The sequence below is a fragment of the Phocoena phocoena genome, chromosome 6, assembly GCF_963924675.1.
Source record: "Phocoena phocoena chromosome 6, mPhoPho1.1, whole genome shotgun sequence".
In the NCBI taxonomy this organism is placed as follows: Eukaryota; Metazoa; Chordata; class Mammalia; order Artiodactyla; family Phocoenidae; genus Phocoena; species Phocoena phocoena.
The window spans coordinates 29,744,491-29,765,788 of record NC_089224.1 but is presented as its reverse complement, the minus strand read 5'-3'; the positions used below and the strand labels follow the sequence as shown (position 1 = coordinate 29,765,788).

Here is a 21,298-nt window from a genome sequence, read left to right as displayed (position 1 = left end):
TTTTATGGAAAGTGGTGAAACTTGAAACATTTTTTTCAACTAAAAATAACCCCCTTTCACTCCGACTGCAAAAAGACATGCATATAGTAAACTGAAAATAAAGAAAATATATGGTTTGAATCTATTCCCTACAAGTTTTATAGATGGCTTTAAAGATGGCTCCTCCTAAAAAGACAAGCAAACATGTTAGTTTAGTTGATGTCTTAGTCGATTTGGGCTGCTATAACAAAATACTGCAGAGCGAATGGTTTATAAACAAGAGAAAATTATTTCTCACAGTTCCGGAGGCTAGAAGTTGGAAATCAGGATGCCAGCATGGTTAGGTCCTGGTTAAGGCCCTATTTTGCGTTGCAGACTGCCGACTTCTGGCTGCGGCCTCACATGGTGGAAGGGGCTAGGAAGCTCGGTCTGGCCTCTTTTATAAAGGCATTAATCTCATTCATGAGGGTTGTGCCCTTATGACCTAAGCACCTCCCAAAGACCCCACCTCCTAATGCCATCACTTCGGGCATTAAGATTTCACATATGAATTTGGACGGACACATTCATACCATAGCAGCATAGTGTATCTTATCCTCATTTGACTATTCTGCATACACACAAGAAGCTGAAGTAATTGTAACTCTGACAGGTTCTTCCTCAATTTAGAAGTTCTTTCAACGCAACAAGCCACGGGCCTGCCTGTGACCCCCATCTTACCCTGTTTTCTTTCTGATTTTCAGTGGCCTCCTCCCATTCCCACAACTCCTGTGCAGTTAGTCTGGGCTCTCCAGGGGGGTCTTCCATGCGGGTGGGTATCCCAGGGCATGTAGAACGAGCCCTGGTGAAAGAGAGTTTTCCTTTTCATGTTGGAAGAAATTGTTCATTTGGGAAATAATGAAGTTATAAACATCAGAATTGCAGGCTGGCGCCTAAACATCTATCCCATAAGCATTTTAGCAACATGGCCGAGGTGTAAGGCCGTGCGTGTTGAATAAACACAGCTGCATTTCTTTCGGTGATTACATACCCAGATAACTGCAGAGCATGTTTATAAATGCACATAGATTTTCCTCCCCTCTTGGGACACAGAGGCGGGGGGAGGGAGGGGTGGGGAATGTGTGTGTGATAGGAGTCACCACGTAGAGAGTATGATTTTCAGGAGGGTTTAACTCGGCGAAGACCTTGTGTCGACCAGTTCTCCACTTTCTGTCGGATGCCCAAAATTCCACCACTAGACATTTATCCAGGGGTTAAAGCTTTCATCCCTGTTAAAATGTAGTTACTTAACTTTAGATTGTTTTAGACATTTGCACCATGACGTGTGACATGCATAAGAATATCAGATTGTGAAAGCTGAAAAAGCCATCGGTTATGAAGTCACTGGCACTCGGTTTGCGTGTGTTGAGGAGGGAGGAGTGAAGCTGCAGCTGAGAAAGAAGAAAAGGCCAAGAAGGGAGTAGACTGGGAACATGAAGGGAATCTACATTTTCAAGAAATTTTGCCTAGGATTATTTTCCTATTTCTGAAAACATTCCAATAAGAAAGTGATTCAGTCATATCAGACAAGGGTATATTTATGGGTGTGGCTTTTAGACAGATGAATTGATCTATACTTTCAGAGTTATAGCTCTAGAGACCAAGTGGAAAGCTAGAAAGAAAACATATAGACTTTGACGGAAAGGATGCCCCAGCCATATAAAGAGGGGAGAGAAAGAGACTTGAGGGGACAGAGGGAGGATTGGAGGTGAGAGCTTCCTGGGATCTGGCCAGGCATCTAATCCCCTTGGTGGGAGACTTCAGGTGCCAATGCAAAAAGAGCCTTCAAGAGGATGACAGGGGATCAGGACAAAACTCTAGAACAAAATATCTAGAACTAGGCTGTTTAGAGGGGGAAAATAGAGAACTGGGGAGGAAATGATGGTGATAACATGCTTTTTTAAATCCAGTCAATGGAAGGATTCCCTCCCCACCTCCCTATTTGTGTATGATACCCAGACTCAGATCTGCCTGCAGCCTCAGTAACTTACTACTTCATAACATCATCATTTCTAAATTTTTGAGATAGGTCTAATTTCAGACACTCAGTCCCATTGTTGGACACTATACTGTTTGGGGTTAGGAAATTGAGGTCTCTGTGTCCATACAAGTGTCCTTTGCCATATGGTGTGTAAAGCCCTTTCTATGCAAATGAAGCAGGTAGGAACTCTCCTTCTCCCTTGTCCCTTCCTGTGACCTGCTTGGTACCCTTAGTTTCTTCTCTTGTTTAATAGCTTCATGATCCATCTTCTCCCTTGAGGCAGAAACCTGAGAAAATTCTGTTATCTATTGCTGCATAACAAATTACCTCAAAACTAAACAGCTTAAAAGAACAAAACTTAAACACAGTTTCTGAGAGTCAGAAATCCAGGAGCAGCTTAACTGGGTTGTTCTGGCCCAGGATCTCTTACAGTGTAGCAATCAGCTGTCTGCCGGGGCCACAGACGTCTCAAGGCTTGGCTGGAGCTGGAAGATCCTCTTCCAAACTCACGTGCAAGGTTGTTGACAGGCCTCAGATCCTCACTGACTGTGGGCCAGAGGCCTTCGTTCCTACCACATGGGCTCCTCCATAGACTGCCTGAGTGTCCTCATGACATGGCACCCCCTGCCCTGTCCTGAGGAAGTGATGAGACACAGAGGAAAACCCCTAAAAAAAAAGTCACAGATTTTTAAATAATCTGATCTCACAAGTGACATCACTTCTGCCATAGCCATCGGTCACACAGGCCAACCTGATACAATGTGGGAGGGGACTACACAGGGGTGTGAATACCAGGGACAGGGGTCATTGGGGTCCATCTTGAAAGTTGGTTACCTCAGAGAGGCCTTCTGTTCCTTCTCCTGCAGCAAATCACCATGTCTTTCTGATTCTTCCTCTGCAGTGTTTCTCACATAGGACCTCATCTCAAATCTGATTGTTTCTTCTGGAAAGAGGTATGGAGGCTGATGGAGAAAACCTTGGGGACCACATACCTAAGGGCACAGGTGGAATGCATAATAATATACCAGCATGACCTCCAACCCAAGCTTATCGGGAGAAGGAGAGCAAACATCTGGGCAAGCCAGTCTTTTGGGGAGGATTTGCTCCCTGTGCAGGGAAGGGAAGACCTGTAGCACCAGAGTCACCCAAGGGGAATGAGGTGCTGTGTGCAAAAGCAAGAGAGCACAGATACTTTCAGACTTGGCCTAAGTACCCTAGACTTAGGACCATAATATGGGGTCAGCTTCCCCTGTGCATGAGGCAGAGAAAGTCTTAGGCGATCTCTAGGCAAGGGCCTCCCACTTCCCTGTGAGCGTCACAAATAGGTTTATCTCCACAAGTCTACTTAGATTGGAAGTGGATTCCTAAAGCTCATGAGCTGAGCAAAATTGTGGGGTCCATTCTACTTCAGTGAGAAAGAAAGCCTTGATTCTCAATGGCTGCCATTGGCAGAGGAAGAGGAGTTATACCTGCCATTTGGCCAGTGGCAATATACTCCGTTTCCACTGACCATACGTTTCGTCTTGGGATCCTTCCCTAAGATGGGCCTTTTGGGAAAAAACAGGTGGAATTTTCAGAACTTGAGCTGCTAAAGCATCCCGCCCCCCACCCCAGGCAACCACAACCAGCAGCCCCGCCTAGGAGGAGGTGGCTTTAGGCGGCTTCGTCATTAGGTTCTCAAACAACCTGAAGTTGGGCAGTTAACTAAGGCTAAGTCAATTAACCAAGGATCCAAGGGAACCAGGGTGGGAGCCCAGCACTCACTGAAATCGATGGGGGATTCTGGGCCTTCCATGAAAATTTGCCTTTGTTCTTGTATCTATGTTTCTGGGACATAATCATAGGTTTATGGACCAGAACAGACAATAGAAGTCACATACCTGCCCCCCATCCCCATTTTGCATATGACTCAGAGAGGTCAAGGGACTTTTCCATAGCCATTTAATGAGTTGGTGACCCAGCCAGGACTAAAGTCTTCTGAATTTCTAATCTTCTTTCCCTGCCTCATGTCAATTCTATGAGTTATCACAGCATATACACTTCTAGGAGGTAGACTGCCTGTTTGCTCTAAGGTCCATTTTCTCCTCTTATTATGATCTCTGAATGGCAAGGAACCTCATTTCTCAGGCTGCCTCGTCTTCTGGCTTCCTGTCAGGTTTGGCCAATGCGGGGTATTGATGGAACATTTGAGAGTTGGCGAGAAACAAGGTATTTCCTCCCCTCTTTCTGCTTCTTTTGGCATCTCCATCAATGACTGAGTCTCCCTGGTCCCAGCACCCATTGGACATTCCCCACTGTGACTCTGGCTTGTGTCAAATGACCCTGTAACACCCAGTAACAGTAGCTCCTCCAATCTGTGGAGTCACAGCTCCTTACCACTGTGGCTAATCTCTGAGTTGCCTCACTCTCCCCTGTTTGGCTTCTCAGCACTTCTGTTACTTGTATGACCAATTCCCTATATTAAATTACCTCTGTTTATTAAGTCCTAGACTGGTTTCTTTTTTCCTTCCTGGACCCTGACTGATGGAGTGGGGCCATCATTCTGTGTGTTCTTGCTTATTGTAAGAACACAATAAATGTTCAGTCATAACAATGTTAACTAAAAAGGAAAACCAGGTTATGCGAGAGAGGTAGTGCTCTGCTCTATTATTTACTCTATAAATCAAGCTGATTAAAACTATATCATATTTGCCATAACTCCTGAAAAGCAAAAAGTAGAAACATTTTCCTAAGACATCTTCCTGAGGGTCAGTCTGTACCTTCTCCTCTGTGGTGTTAAAAGAGTAGATTTCTTTGATCTCATAGATTTTTTTTTCCATTTCTGTCTGTGACTTAATCATGGAAGGGACTGTTCTTGGTATGTGTGGGTTTGTGTTTTTTAACTGTAGCAGAATGAGCCCTAATGTCATGCCGTTGGTTTCCTACACTTGCTTTGGTAACAGCTCTGCACTTGGCCTTCCCGTCACAAGCCTGGTTGTTGTGACCTACAGTCCTGTTGATATGCCAACCCCTGTTCTTGGCCTCCACACAAGGATTCCCACAAGGGTTCCATTTTGAGGTGGTGGTTTCCAAGATTGGGGGTATCTGTCCGCCAGCACTGGATTTGAGACCACCGGCTTGTTTGTTCTAAGTATTAATATCTCAGTGATCGCTAAACATATTTTCTTTTCCAGAATATTTTCCACAATTTTTTAAGAATGTCTCTAAAACTTTTTTCTTTCGAAGGCCTAAGGGCCTAAAGGGAGGGGCAAGGTTAATGTAAACTTTAACTTGGCAGACTAGTATTTAAAACTTTATCCAAAAAAATATTTTTCCCCTTAAAAAACAAACACACAAACAAACAAAAAACTCTCTTTACATGTTTAAGTAATTCATTTGGGAGAAATTACCACTCAGCTAGTCACACAGCCCTTGGCCGTTTCAGTTCAAGATGCTCTGAAACCAGCCAGCTACAAAGTCTGAGATATTTTCTCTTTGAAAGCTCAACTTAACCTTCGCTACCATGGTGGTGAGAAAAGTGACAACTCATTTTAAAGATTCTCCCCCTTTGTTTCTTTGTCTTTCTTCTGCAGGCCATGTGTTTATACTATGGGATCGCCCATAAACAACAGGGCCCTTTTTCCATGCCAGGAGCCACCCGTTGCCATGTCAACATGGCAGGCTACAGTTCGAACAGCTGCATCTTTTGTTGTTTTAATGAGTGGGGAAAATTCTGCCAAGCCAACACAGCTTCGGGAAGGTACTGTACATGTGTTCTGTGCTTCTTTATGTATTGCACACATGCTGGACCCAGCAACCCAACACACAGTGTTTTTCTCCACTTTAAAAGAGCTCCTTTATTAGCTGGGTTGGACTGAACATACTATAAAACATCCTGTCAGAGAAAACAGCCCGGGTTGGGGAGAGGCACTTGGGAGCCTAGGCATGGCATGTGGGGCTCTTCATGCCAGAGTTATCAATTCCTAGATTATTAAGGCAGTTGCTTTCAGCTGATGGTTTGTGGGCCATAAGTGGGTGCTCTTGGTTGAAGACTTTCTGGGCAGGCAAGTGTGCCATGGAAACACCATTATAGTAGCGTTATCTGTGGTTTGGTCATGGAGCCTGTACAGGGTTATTCATTATTCTGAGCAATAGTGCTCCTGTGGGCTGGCCCACTGGAGTCATCCTAGTATTGCATCTGTTCTGTACACTATTTGGCCATGAAGTTTTGTTTTGTTTTTTTAATTAATTTTATTTTTGGCTGTGTTGGGTCCTCGTTGCTGTGCGCGGGCTTTCTTTTAGTTGCAGTGAGCAGGGACCACTCTTCGTTGCAGCATGCAGGCTTCTCATTGCGGTGGCTTCTCTTGTTGCAGAGCATGGGCTCTAGGCACAACGGCTTCAGTAGCTGTCGAGCACGGGCTCAGTAGTTGTGGCAACAGGCTCTAGAGTGCATGCTTCAGTAGTTGTGGCCCCCTGGCTTAGTTGCTCCGCGGCATGTGGGATCTTCCCGGACCAGGGATCAAACCCGTGTCCCCTGCACTGACAGGCGGATTCCTAACCACTGCGCCACCAGGGAAGCCCTGGCCATGAAGTTTTGAACCAAAGGTGTATAAGAAAGATGGAAGGCAAGTGCTAATGCATCATCAAGGTTTTGTCTGCGAATTTCTTGCTTATTGCAATAATTAACACTTTCAGTTGAGATCCTGGGCATGTTGATGCCAGGTAAAATTTCTGTAATTGTAATATTTCTTTATTTAAAATATGGTTTCTCCTTGGACTCTCAACCACTGTGCCACCGGCAGAGCCCCAAGTTGATAATTTTAATGTCTGCATAATATTTTATTGTATGAATGTATCAGAATTTACTTAACATTTCCATATTATTAGACATTTTTATTGTTTCCAAAGTTTTTTCTTATTATAAATAAAGTTGCACTAAATTCCTGGGGAGACAGTTTGTATAAAATTAGAATTATTGAGTCAAAAGTTTTGAACCGGGGCTTCCCTGGTGGCGCAGTGGTTGAGAGTCTGCCTGCTGATGCAGGGGACACGGGTTCGTGCCCGGGTCTGGGAAAATCCCACATGCTGCAGAGCGGCTGGGCCTGTGAGCCATGGCCGCTGAGCCTGCGCGTCCAGAGCCTGTGCTCCGCAACGGGAGAGGCCACAACAATGAGAGGCCCGCATACTGAAAAAAAAAAAAAAAAAAAAAAAAAAAGTTTTGAACCTGTTTAAGGCTGTTGGTACATATCTCAAGTTGTTTCTCAGAAAGGTTGTACCAATTTACATATCCATCAGTAGTTTATGAAGGTCTCCTTTCCCTTGGAGTTTCGCCCATCTGATAGGCAAGAGAAGGCCTCTCTTTAATTTGGATTACTTCAATTATCAATGAGGTTTCATACATCCTTAAATGTTTCTTAACCGTTTTCATTTCCTGTTTGTTAATTTCCTTTGTTCATTTTTATATCGAGGTGTTAGTGAGGTTTCAAAAAGTTTGTTTTGTCTTCTAATTTGATTGGATCTTTAAAAAATAAAGATACTGGAACTTCCAGGTTAGTGAACACGTGGAGATGTGGGGAGAATTGTGTACCTGGAGAGGGCATGGAAGTTCCGTGCTCTTTCTCACGTACCTTGCACTGTGCATCTCTTCCATCTGGCTGTTCCTGAGTTGAGTGTCCACTCGTCATCAAACCCAGCAGAAAAGTATGCAGGTCTGTTTCTTCGGGCCTTCATTTCCTGTGGAGGCTCCCGTGTCACATAAGACTTACGTTACATAAATCTGTAAGCTATTCTCCTGTTTAAAAAATATATAAAATAGGGCTTCCCTGGTGGCGCAGTGGTTGAGAGTCTGCCTGCCGATGCAGGGTACCCGGGTTCGTGCCCCGGTCCGGGAAGATCCCACATGCCGCGGAGCGGCTGGGCCCGTGAGCCATGGCCGCGGAGCCTGTGCTCTGCGGTGGGAGAGGCCACAACGGTGAGAGGCCCGCGTACCGCAAAAAAAAAAAAAAAAAAAATATATATATATATATATGTATATATATAAAATAAAATAAAGATATTAATCTCTTATATTTGTGAAAAGTATTTTTCTCAGTTTTTAGTATACCTTTTAATTTTATATAATATTTCTAATCTATAGGAGATTTTAAATTTTATGTAATAAAATCTTAGGTTTCTCTTGGGAAGTCTTTGCTCTACGATTCACCTGTTTTGTTCTAATATTTTTATTTAATTTTTATTTATTTATTTATTTTTGTAATTTCACTCTTTAATCTGTTTGTTGTTTATTCTGGTCAGGGTTGTGAAATGAGGACTAAACATTTTTGTCTTCGAATAGGAAACCGGTTATCCAAGATCATTTATTGAATCTTTTCTGATTTGTGATGCCTTCTTCATAAAAAAACTAGATTTACACATGTAATAAAGTCTTCAATGAATGTTTATTTAATTCTGAAAGTCAAAACAAAACAAATCATACATTTAAAAATTTCATTTCTAAAAATAAGCCACATTTACATGGTTCATTTACAAATGAGCAAAGGACAAAAAAATTTACAATGTCTCCTTTTTACTCCTAATTCCCAGCTACCCAGTAACCCTTCCCCAAGGCAACCAAGGTCACCAGTTTCCTTTGTATGGTATATTTTTTCCTCTTTTGTTGCACAAATCATAACATGCTATACACTTTTTTGTATTGTGCTTCCCTCTTTAGAATAAGTTTATCTTATAGATAATTTCGTATCTGACCATGAAGAGCTTCCTCAATATTTTTATGACTATAGAGTATTCCATAAATGGATGTTTCACAATTTAGTTAACCAACAGCTCTTGACTTCATTCTATATCAAATAAAGAATTTAATGTGTATTTACTTCTATCAACTTCCCTCACCCACATTCTCCAGTTTTAATAAATACAGTTTGGGATTTGCGACTCATACTATCTCTATATTTTGTATTTGTATTATATCTTCTTTTCTAGGAATTATAATCGTTGTTTTACATTTTCATCCAGTTTCAAATTATATTTTTATATTTGCAATAAGTATTTAGACTTTCTTTACTCTTGATCTCTTAAGTCTGAGTCATCTCCTAGTCAGCTGGGAAATGGCCTCACTATTTTTTTTTTTTTCCTTCCTAGAAGGATGGGTATGTGATATATTTTCTTAGTCCTCCCATTTTTAGGTGAGCTTTTTGTTGTGTTTACTTATGAACAATCCTTGGCTAGGTATTAAATTCTTACTTCTTTTCCCTCTTAAACGACTATAAATGTTTTCATTACCATATCTTACTTAGTATTTCAGAGGAGAAATCTGATATCATTTAAAAAAAATTCTTTGAAAGTAGTCTGATTATTCTGCCTATAGGCTCATAGAATTTAAAAAATTTATTGATGTAATTCAAAACTTTCTAGAATGGAGCTGGTTGTGGGTACCTTGGTTTTTAATCAACTTAATTACAGTATAATTTATGTATCATGAAATGCACACAGTTCGTCTTGTTCAATGGTGTTTGACAAAAAAATGCATCTAAGTAATTAATCAGCACCCCTATGAAGATGTAGAACATTTCTATTACCCTAGAAATTCCCTTGTGCCTTTGCCATCCCTCCTTAAGTGAGTCTTCCCTAACCCCACTCCAGTCAACCACTGATCTGATTTCCATATCTATAGATTAGTTTTACCTCTCCTAAACATTCACGTAAATGGCATCATTCGTGTGTACTCTTTTGTGTCTGGCTTCTTTTGCTCAGCATGAGACTTACCCATATTGTTGTGGATATCAATAGTTTATTCTTTTTTAAAAAGTTGATGAATAGTAATCCATTATGTGAGTAAACTAGTTTGTTTATCCACTCATATGTTGATGGACATTTGAATTTTGAGGGGGCATTACAAAAACTATTCTGTGAACATTCATGTGTAAGCCTTTTTGTGGACAAAGGTTTTAATTTCACTTGAGTAAATACCTAAGAGTGGAATTGCTGGCTCAGAGAATCTGGCAAACTATTTCCAAAGTGATTCAATCATTTTATATTCCACCAGCAGTGTATGAGAGTCCAGTAGCTGTGCGTCCTTGGAAACACGTGATGTTGTCATTCCTTTTAATTTTAGCCCTCCAACTGGGGTGAAATATTATCTTGTGGTTTTAATTTGCATTTCTCTAATAACTAATGATGGTGAGCAACTTTCATGCCCTTATTGTACGTTCTTATGTCTGCCTTTGAAAAGTGTCTCTTCAAGTCATTTGCCCATTTATTTAATATGGTTTTTTTGGTTGTTTTTTTGTTAGACTGTAAGAATACTTTATATACTCTAGATGCTGGCCTTTTGGCAGATATGTGTCACAAATATATTCTCCCCGACTGTATGGCTTGCCTTTTCATTTTTTATTTACACTTTATACCACTGAGTTTCCATGGAGACATTTTATTCTTTAGTAATTCCATTATAGATTGTTATTGTAACAACCCTTGCAATTCTTCCTTATCTTTTTTGTTACTTTGTTGTCTTTTGATCTCAATCTGTTACACTGTTTCAGCCTGTTGTCCTCTCATGGCTTTTTACCATTTTTTCATAGAAGTTATATCTTCTTGTATCATAATGGGAATGCCAGTTTTCTAAACTTGTTTTGGTTTCTGTAGTAAATTCATTTCCGAGGCTTGTTCTTCCTCTGAGTCCTTAGAACAATGTTTTCTTTTACCTTTATCCTGCAGTATTTTTTCCTGTCATGCTCATGGCTTTCCTCTCTGGTGTTTCAACAGACAGGATAAAGTCTGAGGATTTCCCTTAGCTCCATTCACTGTCCACTTGTGTGATGCCTGAAATCCCCTCTCTGTTCAACAGATGAAGGGTTACAGAGGCACACAGCTCCTCTATCCAGGTTCTGGTGTCTCATGAATTGTCTGGTGAGCTTCTTTGGGACTCACACAGCATCTTTTTTACCCTCCCTGCTTGTTTCCCTGACACGCTGAATTGACTGAGTAAATGAAACACTGCAGTCTCAAGCAGGCACTGATACCTGGACTCCTCCAGCCTCCATTTCTGGTTTACTTGTGATGATAACTACGCTTCCCAAGATGTGATGTGGCACTCCCTACCCCCACCTCACCAAGCCTACATACTTTCTCATTCATGGTTTGGTCCTGCAGTTCAGATGTCAAAGCTTGTGTCTGGCAGTGTTGCTCAAACTTGAGCATTACTTTTCTTGTCAGAGGGGAAGAAACCTCATGATTCACCAGGGTTGACTGAAGTTACTTGTATTAGAATGATATCTTTAAAACTATAAATGTATGCTTATTTACAAAAACAGGCAGTAGACTGGATTTGGCGGGGGGCTGGATTATCCAGATATAAATAAATCCTGCCAAACAATTTTGTATTCCTATACTCTTACACATCTAAAACACCAAAAAAAGTTTAAATTAAATGCAGACCAAACCATTAAATCAATGAAATTCAAATGGACAACTTCAGTTTATTGTAAAAGATTATTATTTTCCTGAAATGAAGCTGCCCCTTACAATATGAATGTGGTGCTGACAGCTCCATGGAGGTTCTCTTGAGGTCGTTGTGCCTGTTCTACCTTGAGCCACATCATGATCTTATTCTCCACCACTTTTCTTCCATATGCTAAAGCTTTTGCTTACAAATCATGCTGTGATGTCATTTAGCCTATATTCACCAAAAGCATCATTCTTATGTTCTTTTCTCATAATCTCTCAATAATTAAAGCAGTGCTACATGTCGCTGTGCAATCATATACACTACTGCAGATGTGAACTCTGAAATTGTTTGTCAGGACTCATTTGTATCTGGATAATCCAGCCCTTTGGCCAAATCCAGTCTACTGCCTGTTTTTGTAGATAAAGTTTTATCGAAATACAACCGTTGTCTATGGCTGATTTGGTGTTGCAGTGGCAGAGTTAAACAGTTGCAACAAAGACTGCATAGCCTACAAAGGCTAAAATATTTACTAACTAACCCTTTACAGAAAAAAAGTCTTCTGATCCTTTCAACATCTGTCTGTTTACCTACCTATTTGAAGATTACCATCAAAAATTAAAACAAGAATTGACTTTAACATTTTCATGGAAAATGTTCATACCTCCAACAGTGTATCTGTGGATTTTTTTCTCCGAGTTTCCAATTCAGGGCACAGTTATAAAAAAGTAGATAATAATTGGGATTTGCTTATATACAACTTTATATGATACCATAGAGCAGCCTTTACCAATTCAAACTGAGAGAGGAGAGAGCTACACCAGCAGAAAGAACTTTATGCTAATACTGCACGCCTCCTGCAGCCCACAGCTGGGGTTTATCAGAATACAGTCAGGCAAGAGTATTAACAGCGCTCTTTGCCAGGCCCAAAATGGCTGTTCTGAGGATGGAGTAATATCTCCAAATGTGTCTGCACTCCTTAGAGAAAAAGGGTATGTGGATACAAGATGCTTCTACTTCCTTTCCAAGTCATGTTTTCTAGACTGGTAGATTGGTCTCATAGGACCTCCACTCTGTTGTGCACAATGCCCTTTAAAACGAAGAGCTATCATTGAAAACATGAGCAGCAAAACCCAACCCGCAAGTCACAGTTTCCATCACAGTGACACGTCAACCTGATTAGTACATTTGCCAGGCACCAGCTGATTTCCCTAAAGAAGAAAAGCACCTGGGAGCAGCATAATGTAATGAGGCAGATAATAGCGACAGAAATGATAACAACCCTTGGGCAGGGGATGGAAATCAGACGATGGACCTCCGAGTTCTCACTACATGAGGGAAATCATTCCTCCTGGCTATTTTTTTTTTTTTTTTACGCGGGCCTCTCACTGTCGTGGCCTCTCCCGTTGCGGAGCCCAGGCTCCGGACGCGCAGGCTCAGCGGCCGTGGCTCACGGGCCCAGCCCAGCGGCTCCGCGGCACGTGGGATCCCCGCGGACCGGGGCACGAACCCGCGTCTCCTGCATCGGCAGGCGGACTCTGAACCACTGCGCCACCAGGGAAGTCCCCTCCTGCCTATTTTTAAGAAGAAGGCTAATGGTTTAGACGGTAGTGTGATGACCATCATAAGAATCTTAGTAGCTGAGAAATCACTATCCTTTTTCTCGATAAGGCTTAGTCAAAGCCATAGATTTAGATTGACTTATTTAGCTCCTTTATTATATAACTTCCCCAGCATCATGTCATTTGAGCAGACCGAAATGTTAGCCTGTGTGTTATTGTCAGCCTATATTCCCTGCCAAAATGTAGCTAAACTATTAAGCACAGAGACCCAATGTCCAGTACAGTGTTTTGTATATAACAGGTGCTCAATACCTATTTGTTGAATAAATGTGTTCTCTGTAATCAGACAGAAGTAATAGGTTCATGGAAGAAGCATTTAAAATCACTACTGATAGTAACAAAAGTAATTTCAGGGTCATTCCTTTAGTTTTGCTTCTGATTAGAGTTTATGCCTTTTCTCCAGGCTCAGTATATTTTGAAAGGAAAAAAATTGGTGTAGTACATGCTTATTTCCCCCAGTTTGGTAATTTTGTGGTTGTTGTTTAATTTTGTTTTATTTTCACAGAGTCTAATTTAGTGTCTACTTCCTAGAAAATTAAAACATTCCACTCATGTTTTTCATGGGAAGCCTCAAGTAAATGAACAAGACTGACTAATTTAAGCTCCTTCCAAATATAGGAGGAAAAGCATATGAACAAGTGAAAGGTGTTAAAAACTATTTGTGCCTTTGCTTAGGCTCTGATTTCATTTTTCTATGCAAAAGTAGGAGACTGTAGACATTACCTCATCCTGAGCAAAATGCTACTCTCTGGCCTGCCCAACTGACCAGCTCCCTGACGTTCTCTCTCTTGATTTCGTGTGGGAAATTCCAGGGAAAAGCCAAGATTTCAGGGTTCGGACCCTCCTGTGTGCAACTGAAAGCCAACTTTTCTTTCCTCTTGATGGCTCAAAATGAGCAATACTACTATTTAGACTGCTTCCACAGTATGAGACCAGGAATTACGTATAAGGAAATGGAAAATTAAAAGACATTAGGAATGGTTATGATTAAGTGTTTTCACAAAGAGAGAATGCAAAGTAGAGAGAGCTCCTTGTTTCTTGAACTAAGGAAACTTTATACTGGGCTAGTATACATACATGTGTTTCAAGGGGTAGGAGTACGGAATGCATCTTTTCTCTTTAGAAAGCTACTGTTGATTGAAGACTGTGTTCTGCTCTGTTACATCCCTCATAAGGTCTCACATAATGCCTTGCACTTTCTAAATCTTTGTCAGTTCATTCTTTTGTTTGTGATTTGCTTTTTGTCTAGTTCTTGCTTGCTCTCCTAGAGTTGCACTTACCATATTTGGCAAACGGGAAAGTCATCGTGCTTTCTTTTGGATAATGATGATTCTGGCAGGCGTGTGTATACCCATTCTTGTTGCTATGGATTTTTTTTTTGGGCTGTGTTGGGTCTTCGCTGCTGTGTACGGGCTTTCTCTAGTTGCGGCGAGCGTGGGCTACTCTTCGTTGCAGTGCGCGGGCTGCTCATCGTGGTGGCTTCTTATTGCGGAGTACGTGCGGGCTCTAGGCGTGCGGGCTTCAGTAGTTGCGGCATGCGGGCTCAGTAGTTGTGATTCACGGGCTCTAGAGCACAGGCTCAGTAGTTGTGGTGCACGGGCTTAGTTGCTCCATGGCATGTGGGATCTTCCCGGACCAGGGCTTGAACCCGTGTCCCCTGCATTGGCAGGTGGATTCTCAACCACTGAGCCACCAGGGAAGGCCCCTGGATTTTTGTTTTAGGCTTGACATTCATGAATTTTCTCAAGTGAGTAAAGTACTAAAGCACACTTCTGACCATCTGGCACAGAATGATTTGTTGTCCAGTTTGCTGATCCACTTTGTATTTAAGTTTAAGGGGAACTAGGTTATCCACAGCGTAGGGCAGAGTGCAGGTGAGACTTGGCATAACAAGCCTGGTGAAATGTATTCCTTTAGGTATTCCGTTAGCCACGAGGGAAAACCTCAAAACCTGTGGAGGTGCTTGTGTTCTGGGTTCAGTAGGTGGCACTCTTCTACCTGGTTCAGGAGAATGATCTTGAAGGTCATTCCCTCCTGGGTCTCCTGTGCCATAAGCAGTACCATGTTGCCAGGAAAGGAAACCTGAAGCCTTGCCAGGTGGCATCAGTGCCTGGGAAGTGGTGGCATGGTCTGGCACATGGCCCTGGTCAGGCAGTGCTGGTGCATACCAGCCCAGGGCGTCTTACTGTCGTCTCCTTTGTTGTGGTGCCAGTTCTTGCCCTTGAGCAACAGCGGAAAAGGACTAACAAAAGGCAGACATGCCATGGGTATTCAGGAGGGTGGTACTAGCTCATAAAACCAGAACGTGTAGACTCACTCAGCATCTAAAAAGTAGTGAAACAAAAAAGCTGGGGTTTGCTGAAAGCCCCAAGCACTAGAGAAAGAAGCCAAAAGAGGAAGAGCAACCCAAACTGGGAGCTTTGCCTATCCTGTTATGTATCTATTATATTTATTATAATAAATATATAAAATATATAATAAAAACATTATATATAGTGTGTCTATATACACTTATAAATTCATATTTCTATATATACATGCTCTTATACACCATCAAGCATTTTAAATTTGTAGTACAAAGATGTTCCAAAATAATGAAATAGCTTGACATATGGACTAGTTTGGGCAGGAAGTTCTGAAATTAAGGATAGTGGCTAGAGAAAGAAACAAGCTTGAGGTAGGAAAGAAGCAGGCCCTACAGAAGAATTGAGTAAAGAAATATATGTAAGTAAAAGCATGTATCAATTTGGTGTTTCCAATTGCTTCATGCTGTTTGTCTAACCTACAGTGGAAGAGTTTAAAAGATAAAGTGGATGCTTTAACTAGGGAGAATTTAAGTGCCTGTTTTAATTTTCAGTGAAACAATAACTCTTTAAAAACAAGAAATTTTGTGAGACGCTTAACTTTGCAAAGATAAGTCATCTGCTTTTGCCTCTGTGGAAGCAGAGTGTTTTTGTGTGTTGTGGCTGTGCCTTTAGTGTGAGTTGAGTGAATATGTCCAAGACTCCCCTAAGAATAGTACGATGATGTTCCATAAATTTTGTATTTAATTTACTATTAGCAGGCATGATCGATGTGTAGAAATAACTACGGTATCTTGATTTTTTTTTCCTTAAATTTTTTTTCTTTTTGTAAGAACAATTTCCTCAAATAATTAGCAAAGTTTTTCACAGGTTTAGCATAAAAAGTTCTCTCTCTTCCCATGAACGGAATACTCCATCATGTTCTTCCTTTTTTCCTCTCCACTTTTCCTCCCCTAAAAGATAGAATCTTTAAGACAATTCATAAGACAGTTTTTTAGAATAGTATGTGAAGAATATAATTAAGGTAATTGTTTTAACACTCTCTAGTTATAAGGATTTTCAAAACTTACAATTTGAAAAATTACCCATCTCAAATTCTTATCGTACTTGCAAAACACACAATCATCTTTAAGGAAAATTTCAGTCCTGTTTTGAAGACGAAAATGTCTATTTGGATCTTGTAGCGGCTGCTAGCACAATTATAAGAACAATATTTGTTATATCTGTCTTACTAGTGAGACAATTGAAGTGTAAGAATTTTCTCTCCTAAACACGTTCCAATTAGAGGAGGTGGCATAGAGGCTTTCAGGAACTTTATGAGGAGGCCCAGAAGGGAGGCGGACTGGTGGCTGCTCAAGCCTGCACAGTTAGGGAGCGCCTCTTCCTCTGGGCCCCTTCCTCCCGCCCCTCTCCCCGTGCATCTTGCTAATGAATCCTGGCCTGGCCTGGCCGTGAAATCATGTGCAGAGGAAAAACTCTGGGTTAATTCAAGCACAGGATGTTCTCTTTGCTTTGCAGCTGGTGTAGCAAGGGAGTCTAGGGCAAGTGGATTAAATCAAAAAGGAAAATGAAGGCATTCACTGTCTATTTCATCGAGGATGGCTCATTTAAAGTAAACACCATTTAAATAGTCTCCAAATGGCCCATTCTATATGAAGTCATACAGGATGCCCCCTTTGGGCTGTCATTCTCCTTTAAATGGATCGCTTTGTGTGCACAGTGTTTTAATGCCATTCAACCTTAAACCCCATATGTGGGCCTCATCGGGCCACAGGCTTCAGCGCACATGTGGCAGCCATACCTTCGACATTCTTAGTCTCTGCCTCCAGAAAGTCAGCCCAAGCAACAGGGGGAGGCAGCTGTAAAGATGACAGCAGTTAACATTTCTTCACCACTTACTATGTGCCAATTACTATGCCTAGAGATTTCTATCAATATATATGTTATCTAACTTAATCCTCACATAATGCTGTGAGGTAGAGACTGTGATTATTCCCTTGTTATAGATGAGGAATCTGATGCATGGAGAGATTAAGCAATGTGCCCAGACTGGTAAGTATGGATCAGGGAATTGAACCCTTGCAATCAGATTCCAGAGCTGGAACTCAGTCAGTGGATATATTCAAGAGAAATAAACTCTCGTCAATTCAGGTCGACTTATTCCAAACAATAGATAATCCAGAAATTATTTCTCTTTGTCTTTGGAATGCACGCTCTGCTTTCTGGGGGCAGTATTCCCACCTTGTTATTTGCATTTTTTTGCAGTCTGGTTTGAGGTGAGGTCAGTTATTTCCTGAGCAGCTACCTCCCTGTAGCAGTGGGCTGTCTTCATGCAAGATTGGACTCAGTGGAATAATCCGTGAACAGACAACCGAAAAGAGACTTTGTTACCAAATGAGGATACTAGACAGGCCCTCGTAGTAATCAACTAGCAAGAGCCTCCCCAGAGCCCTGGAAGCATTCAGTTGTCGCAGCACTGGCTCCAGATTTACCCAGGGTCAGGCAAGAAGCCCACTGGACTGGACCTTTGAGAAGCTTCTGAGAAGCGTCCAGCTAGGGTCTTTGGGAAGTGGGTTCCTGGCCAGTTCTTATGTGGCCCAGCCTAGTGATGATCTGCCCCTCTTTGACTTGCTTGGTAGCCTGGAAAACTCTTTTACTTTAAAAGCCTGAAGTACGAAACAGTTTCTTCCATATGAGCTCCACTAAGTAGAGAAATCTAAAAAAAAAAAAAAAGTCTTGAGGGCTGTATAGGAGAAAATCATTTTGAACATTTAGAATATGGGTTTGGGGGATGTTTTCAATACATTTCCCCCTCAAATCCTTTTCTTTCTATTATTTAACTTCCTGAGAAGACTGAGGAGAGAGCATGGCAGTTCTAAAATACTCTTGTTGGACTTGATTCAGGTTCTGTTATCACTTTTGCTATCTCACTCCCAAACTCTAGGTCATTTTAAGGTTTCTGACTTTTTTTAATTGCTAATCTCATTCCAGTCCCCTGCCACACCCCTCTGTGGCTTTCAGTGCCCTCCCCACATCACCTTGAGGGTACAGACATTCTGATAAAGGTACTGGGACATGGTGTGATTGGGCACTCTGTGTGGATTCTCCATGACCATGTGCAGGCATCTAACAGATACCTCTTATTCCATTAGCAGTGTTCTTTCTTGAAAGTAGTTTCAATTCCTGCTATTTCCACAAGTTTCATCTTGTCCCTGTGCTAGATGGATGGTTCAAGAACTAGAGGGGCAGCAAAAAAACAGCTCAAAAGTTCAAAGCAGAACATAGGGAGAAAGCCTATTGTGCATAGTGTTTCATTCTTTTTTTCCCCCTAAGCTTTATTGAGATATAATTGACATGTAACATTATGTAATTTTAAGATGTTCAATGTGATGATTTGATATATGTATATATTGCAAAATGACCTCAATAAGGTTTCTCTATATATATCTCTATCTCTCGCTATATAGATATATATAGAGATATATATGTGTGTGTGTGTGTGTGTGTGTGTGCATGTGTGGTGAGGACCTTTAAGATCTACTCTCTTAGCAACTTTCAAATGTACAATATTGTTAACTGTAGTCACCATGCTGTACATTACATCCTCAGAATTGATTCATCTCATAACTAGAGGTTAGTACTCTTTGAACGCGTTCACCCATTTCCCCCCCAACTGCCCTCTACCGACCACCCTCGGCAGCCACCAATCTACTTTCTCTATGATTTTTTTTTTTTTCTGTTAGATTCCACGTGTAAGTGAGATCATACAGTATTTGTCTTTTTCTGTCTGATTTATTTCACTTAGCATAATGCCGTCAAGGTACATCCATGTTGTTGCAAATGGCAGGATTTTCTTCTTTTTTATGAATGAATAATATTCCTCTGTGAGTGCATGTGTGTATCACATTTTCTCTATTCATTCCTCTGTCATTTGGGGCTTAGGTTGTCTCCATGTCTTGGCTATTATGAATAATTCTGCAATGAACATGGGGTGCATCTATCTTTGAGATAAGTGATTTCATTTCCTTCAGGTACATACCCAGAAGTAGACTTTATTCTACAGGTTCCCTTTGTGTCTCTCTTGTGTTGGATCATCTGTCTTCCTCTTACTTGGTTTACTACCTCCTTTTGAAGCATATTTTACATACTCTAGTAGCTTCCAGAGAATAGAATGTGTGGGAGGTGAATTGTTTTTGAAATGTTACGTGTCTGAAAATGTCCTTATTGTATGTGATTTTTGTTTTCTCTCTCTTTTTGGAAGCTTGTAGGATCTTGTCTTTATCCTCAGGGTTCTCAATTTCATAATGATGCATCATGATGTGGCTGGATTTGTATCCAGTGTCCTGGGTATTGTGTGCCCTTTCAATCTGAAAACTCATGGACCCTTAACTTTGGGGAAATTTTCTCAAATTTCTTAGCTGACGATTTTCTCCCTTCTATTTCCTCTGTTGTCTTTTTTCTGGAGCTTCTATTACTTCGATACTGGACCTTCTGAACTGCTCTTCTATTTTTCCCTCATGTTTTTGTCTTTTTTTTTCTTTCTAGGGATATTTCCTCAGCTTTATATCCCATCGTACTCCTTTTAATTTTTTTCTTTCCTTCTATCCTTAATTCTCTTTACTTTCAAGTCCTCTTTTTAAATCTTACACTGTTCTTGTTTCAGCACTGCAATAAATTCTCTGAACTTTCAGTGTGTATCTGTTTGGTGTTTTTTGAAGTTTTCTTCTTCTTGCATGGTCACTGTCCTCCAAGTTACTTGTTTCTCTTTGTTTGGGTCTCTCAGTTTTGCATTAGGGGCTTTCTAAAGATGCCTGAAGGTCCTTGATTTGTCTGTAGGTGTTTGAGGGTAGGGGACTAAAATGCTGATTGGAGCACTGAGTGAACTAAGGCTTGTCATCTGTAAGTTTCATCATAGGCTGATCACAGGGAACCTCCAATGTCAATATCCTTCTCTTGGGTTGGTCAGGTTTTTTCATTTTCCTGCCTGGAGGTAAAAACCTGTTTGTCAGCATTTTGGGAACCAAATAAGGGGAAATAGCTGATGGTCTCAGTATCTGATATGCATATGTTCATCTAATCCCATTCAGTTTGCCTTCAACTATGCCATTGTCCCCCTGGAGGCCCTCCCTTTTATTCTCTAGAAAATAAACCTCCAGTTATTTGCTGGTGTGTGTGGGTGGGGGATGGGCAGATAGTCCAGGTGTGGGGAGTAGGGGAAGCCGTCCAGGGATCTGAGCCCTTCTTAGTCATCCAGCCTGTCCTGCTTAGTTTAGTACTTCTTCTACTCCCAGCCTTTTGGGGGCATCTGGGAGATAAAATGAGGTGAATCTTGTCTTTCCCACAGCTAACTTAGGATTCAGGGCTGCCATGTCATTCGCCACTCTTCCCACCTGCATTGTGGCTTCCAGTATTTTGCGGTAATTGTCTCCTACACTTTCTCCTTGTTCCTTTTGGTTTAAGCCTTTAAAAAAATCCCTTTACTGTCCTTTCATTGGGTTTTGGGAGAAAGCAATTTAGGTCCTTTACCCACTTTTTAACTAGGATTACATGTTTTCTTGCTATTGAGTTGTATGAGTTCCTTATATATTTTGGATATTAACTCCTTATCAGATAAGTGTTCAATCTTCCATTTTTTCCTGAAATCCTCACTATTGCTGTTTATTTACTGAACTCCCAAGAGTCTGAAGTTTTAAAAGGAAGGTTCAGTGGCCCATGTTAAACACTCCAAGATATGTTTCAGAGAAAGAATGACCAGACCACAGCCCTTTGACCAAGAGAGTCTTGTTATTTAAAATTTCTCTTTTAAACCTAGGATATTCAAAACATTTAGTTCTTCACCCATACCTTCTTTCCTCTTCTTCTATCTCCACCTCCCCCCACCCAACTTGTGCCAGCTCTCACTGTGTTGTTCAGTCCAAATTGAATTTCTTCATGGAGCTGCTACAGGGAGACATCA

General features: G+C 41.2%; 1 protein-coding gene across 4 annotated transcripts in view; it reads left to right on the top strand.

Moving 5' to 3' along the window:
- AOPEP (aminopeptidase O (putative)) overlaps positions 1-21,298 on the top strand; it is a 300,772-nt gene that overhangs the window by 7,764 nt on the left and 271,710 nt on the right. For 3 of the 4 annotated variants that reach the window (XM_065878726.1, XM_065878728.1, XM_065878727.1), the window contains exon 2: positions 5,572-5,738. The exons of the other annotated variant lie outside the window; for it this stretch is intronic. In XM_065878726.1, the coding sequence (XP_065734798.1) occupies positions 5,572-5,738 (167 nt within the window). The remainder of the gene's footprint in view (positions 1-5,571; positions 5,739-21,298) is intronic. 4 annotated transcript variants of the gene reach the window in all.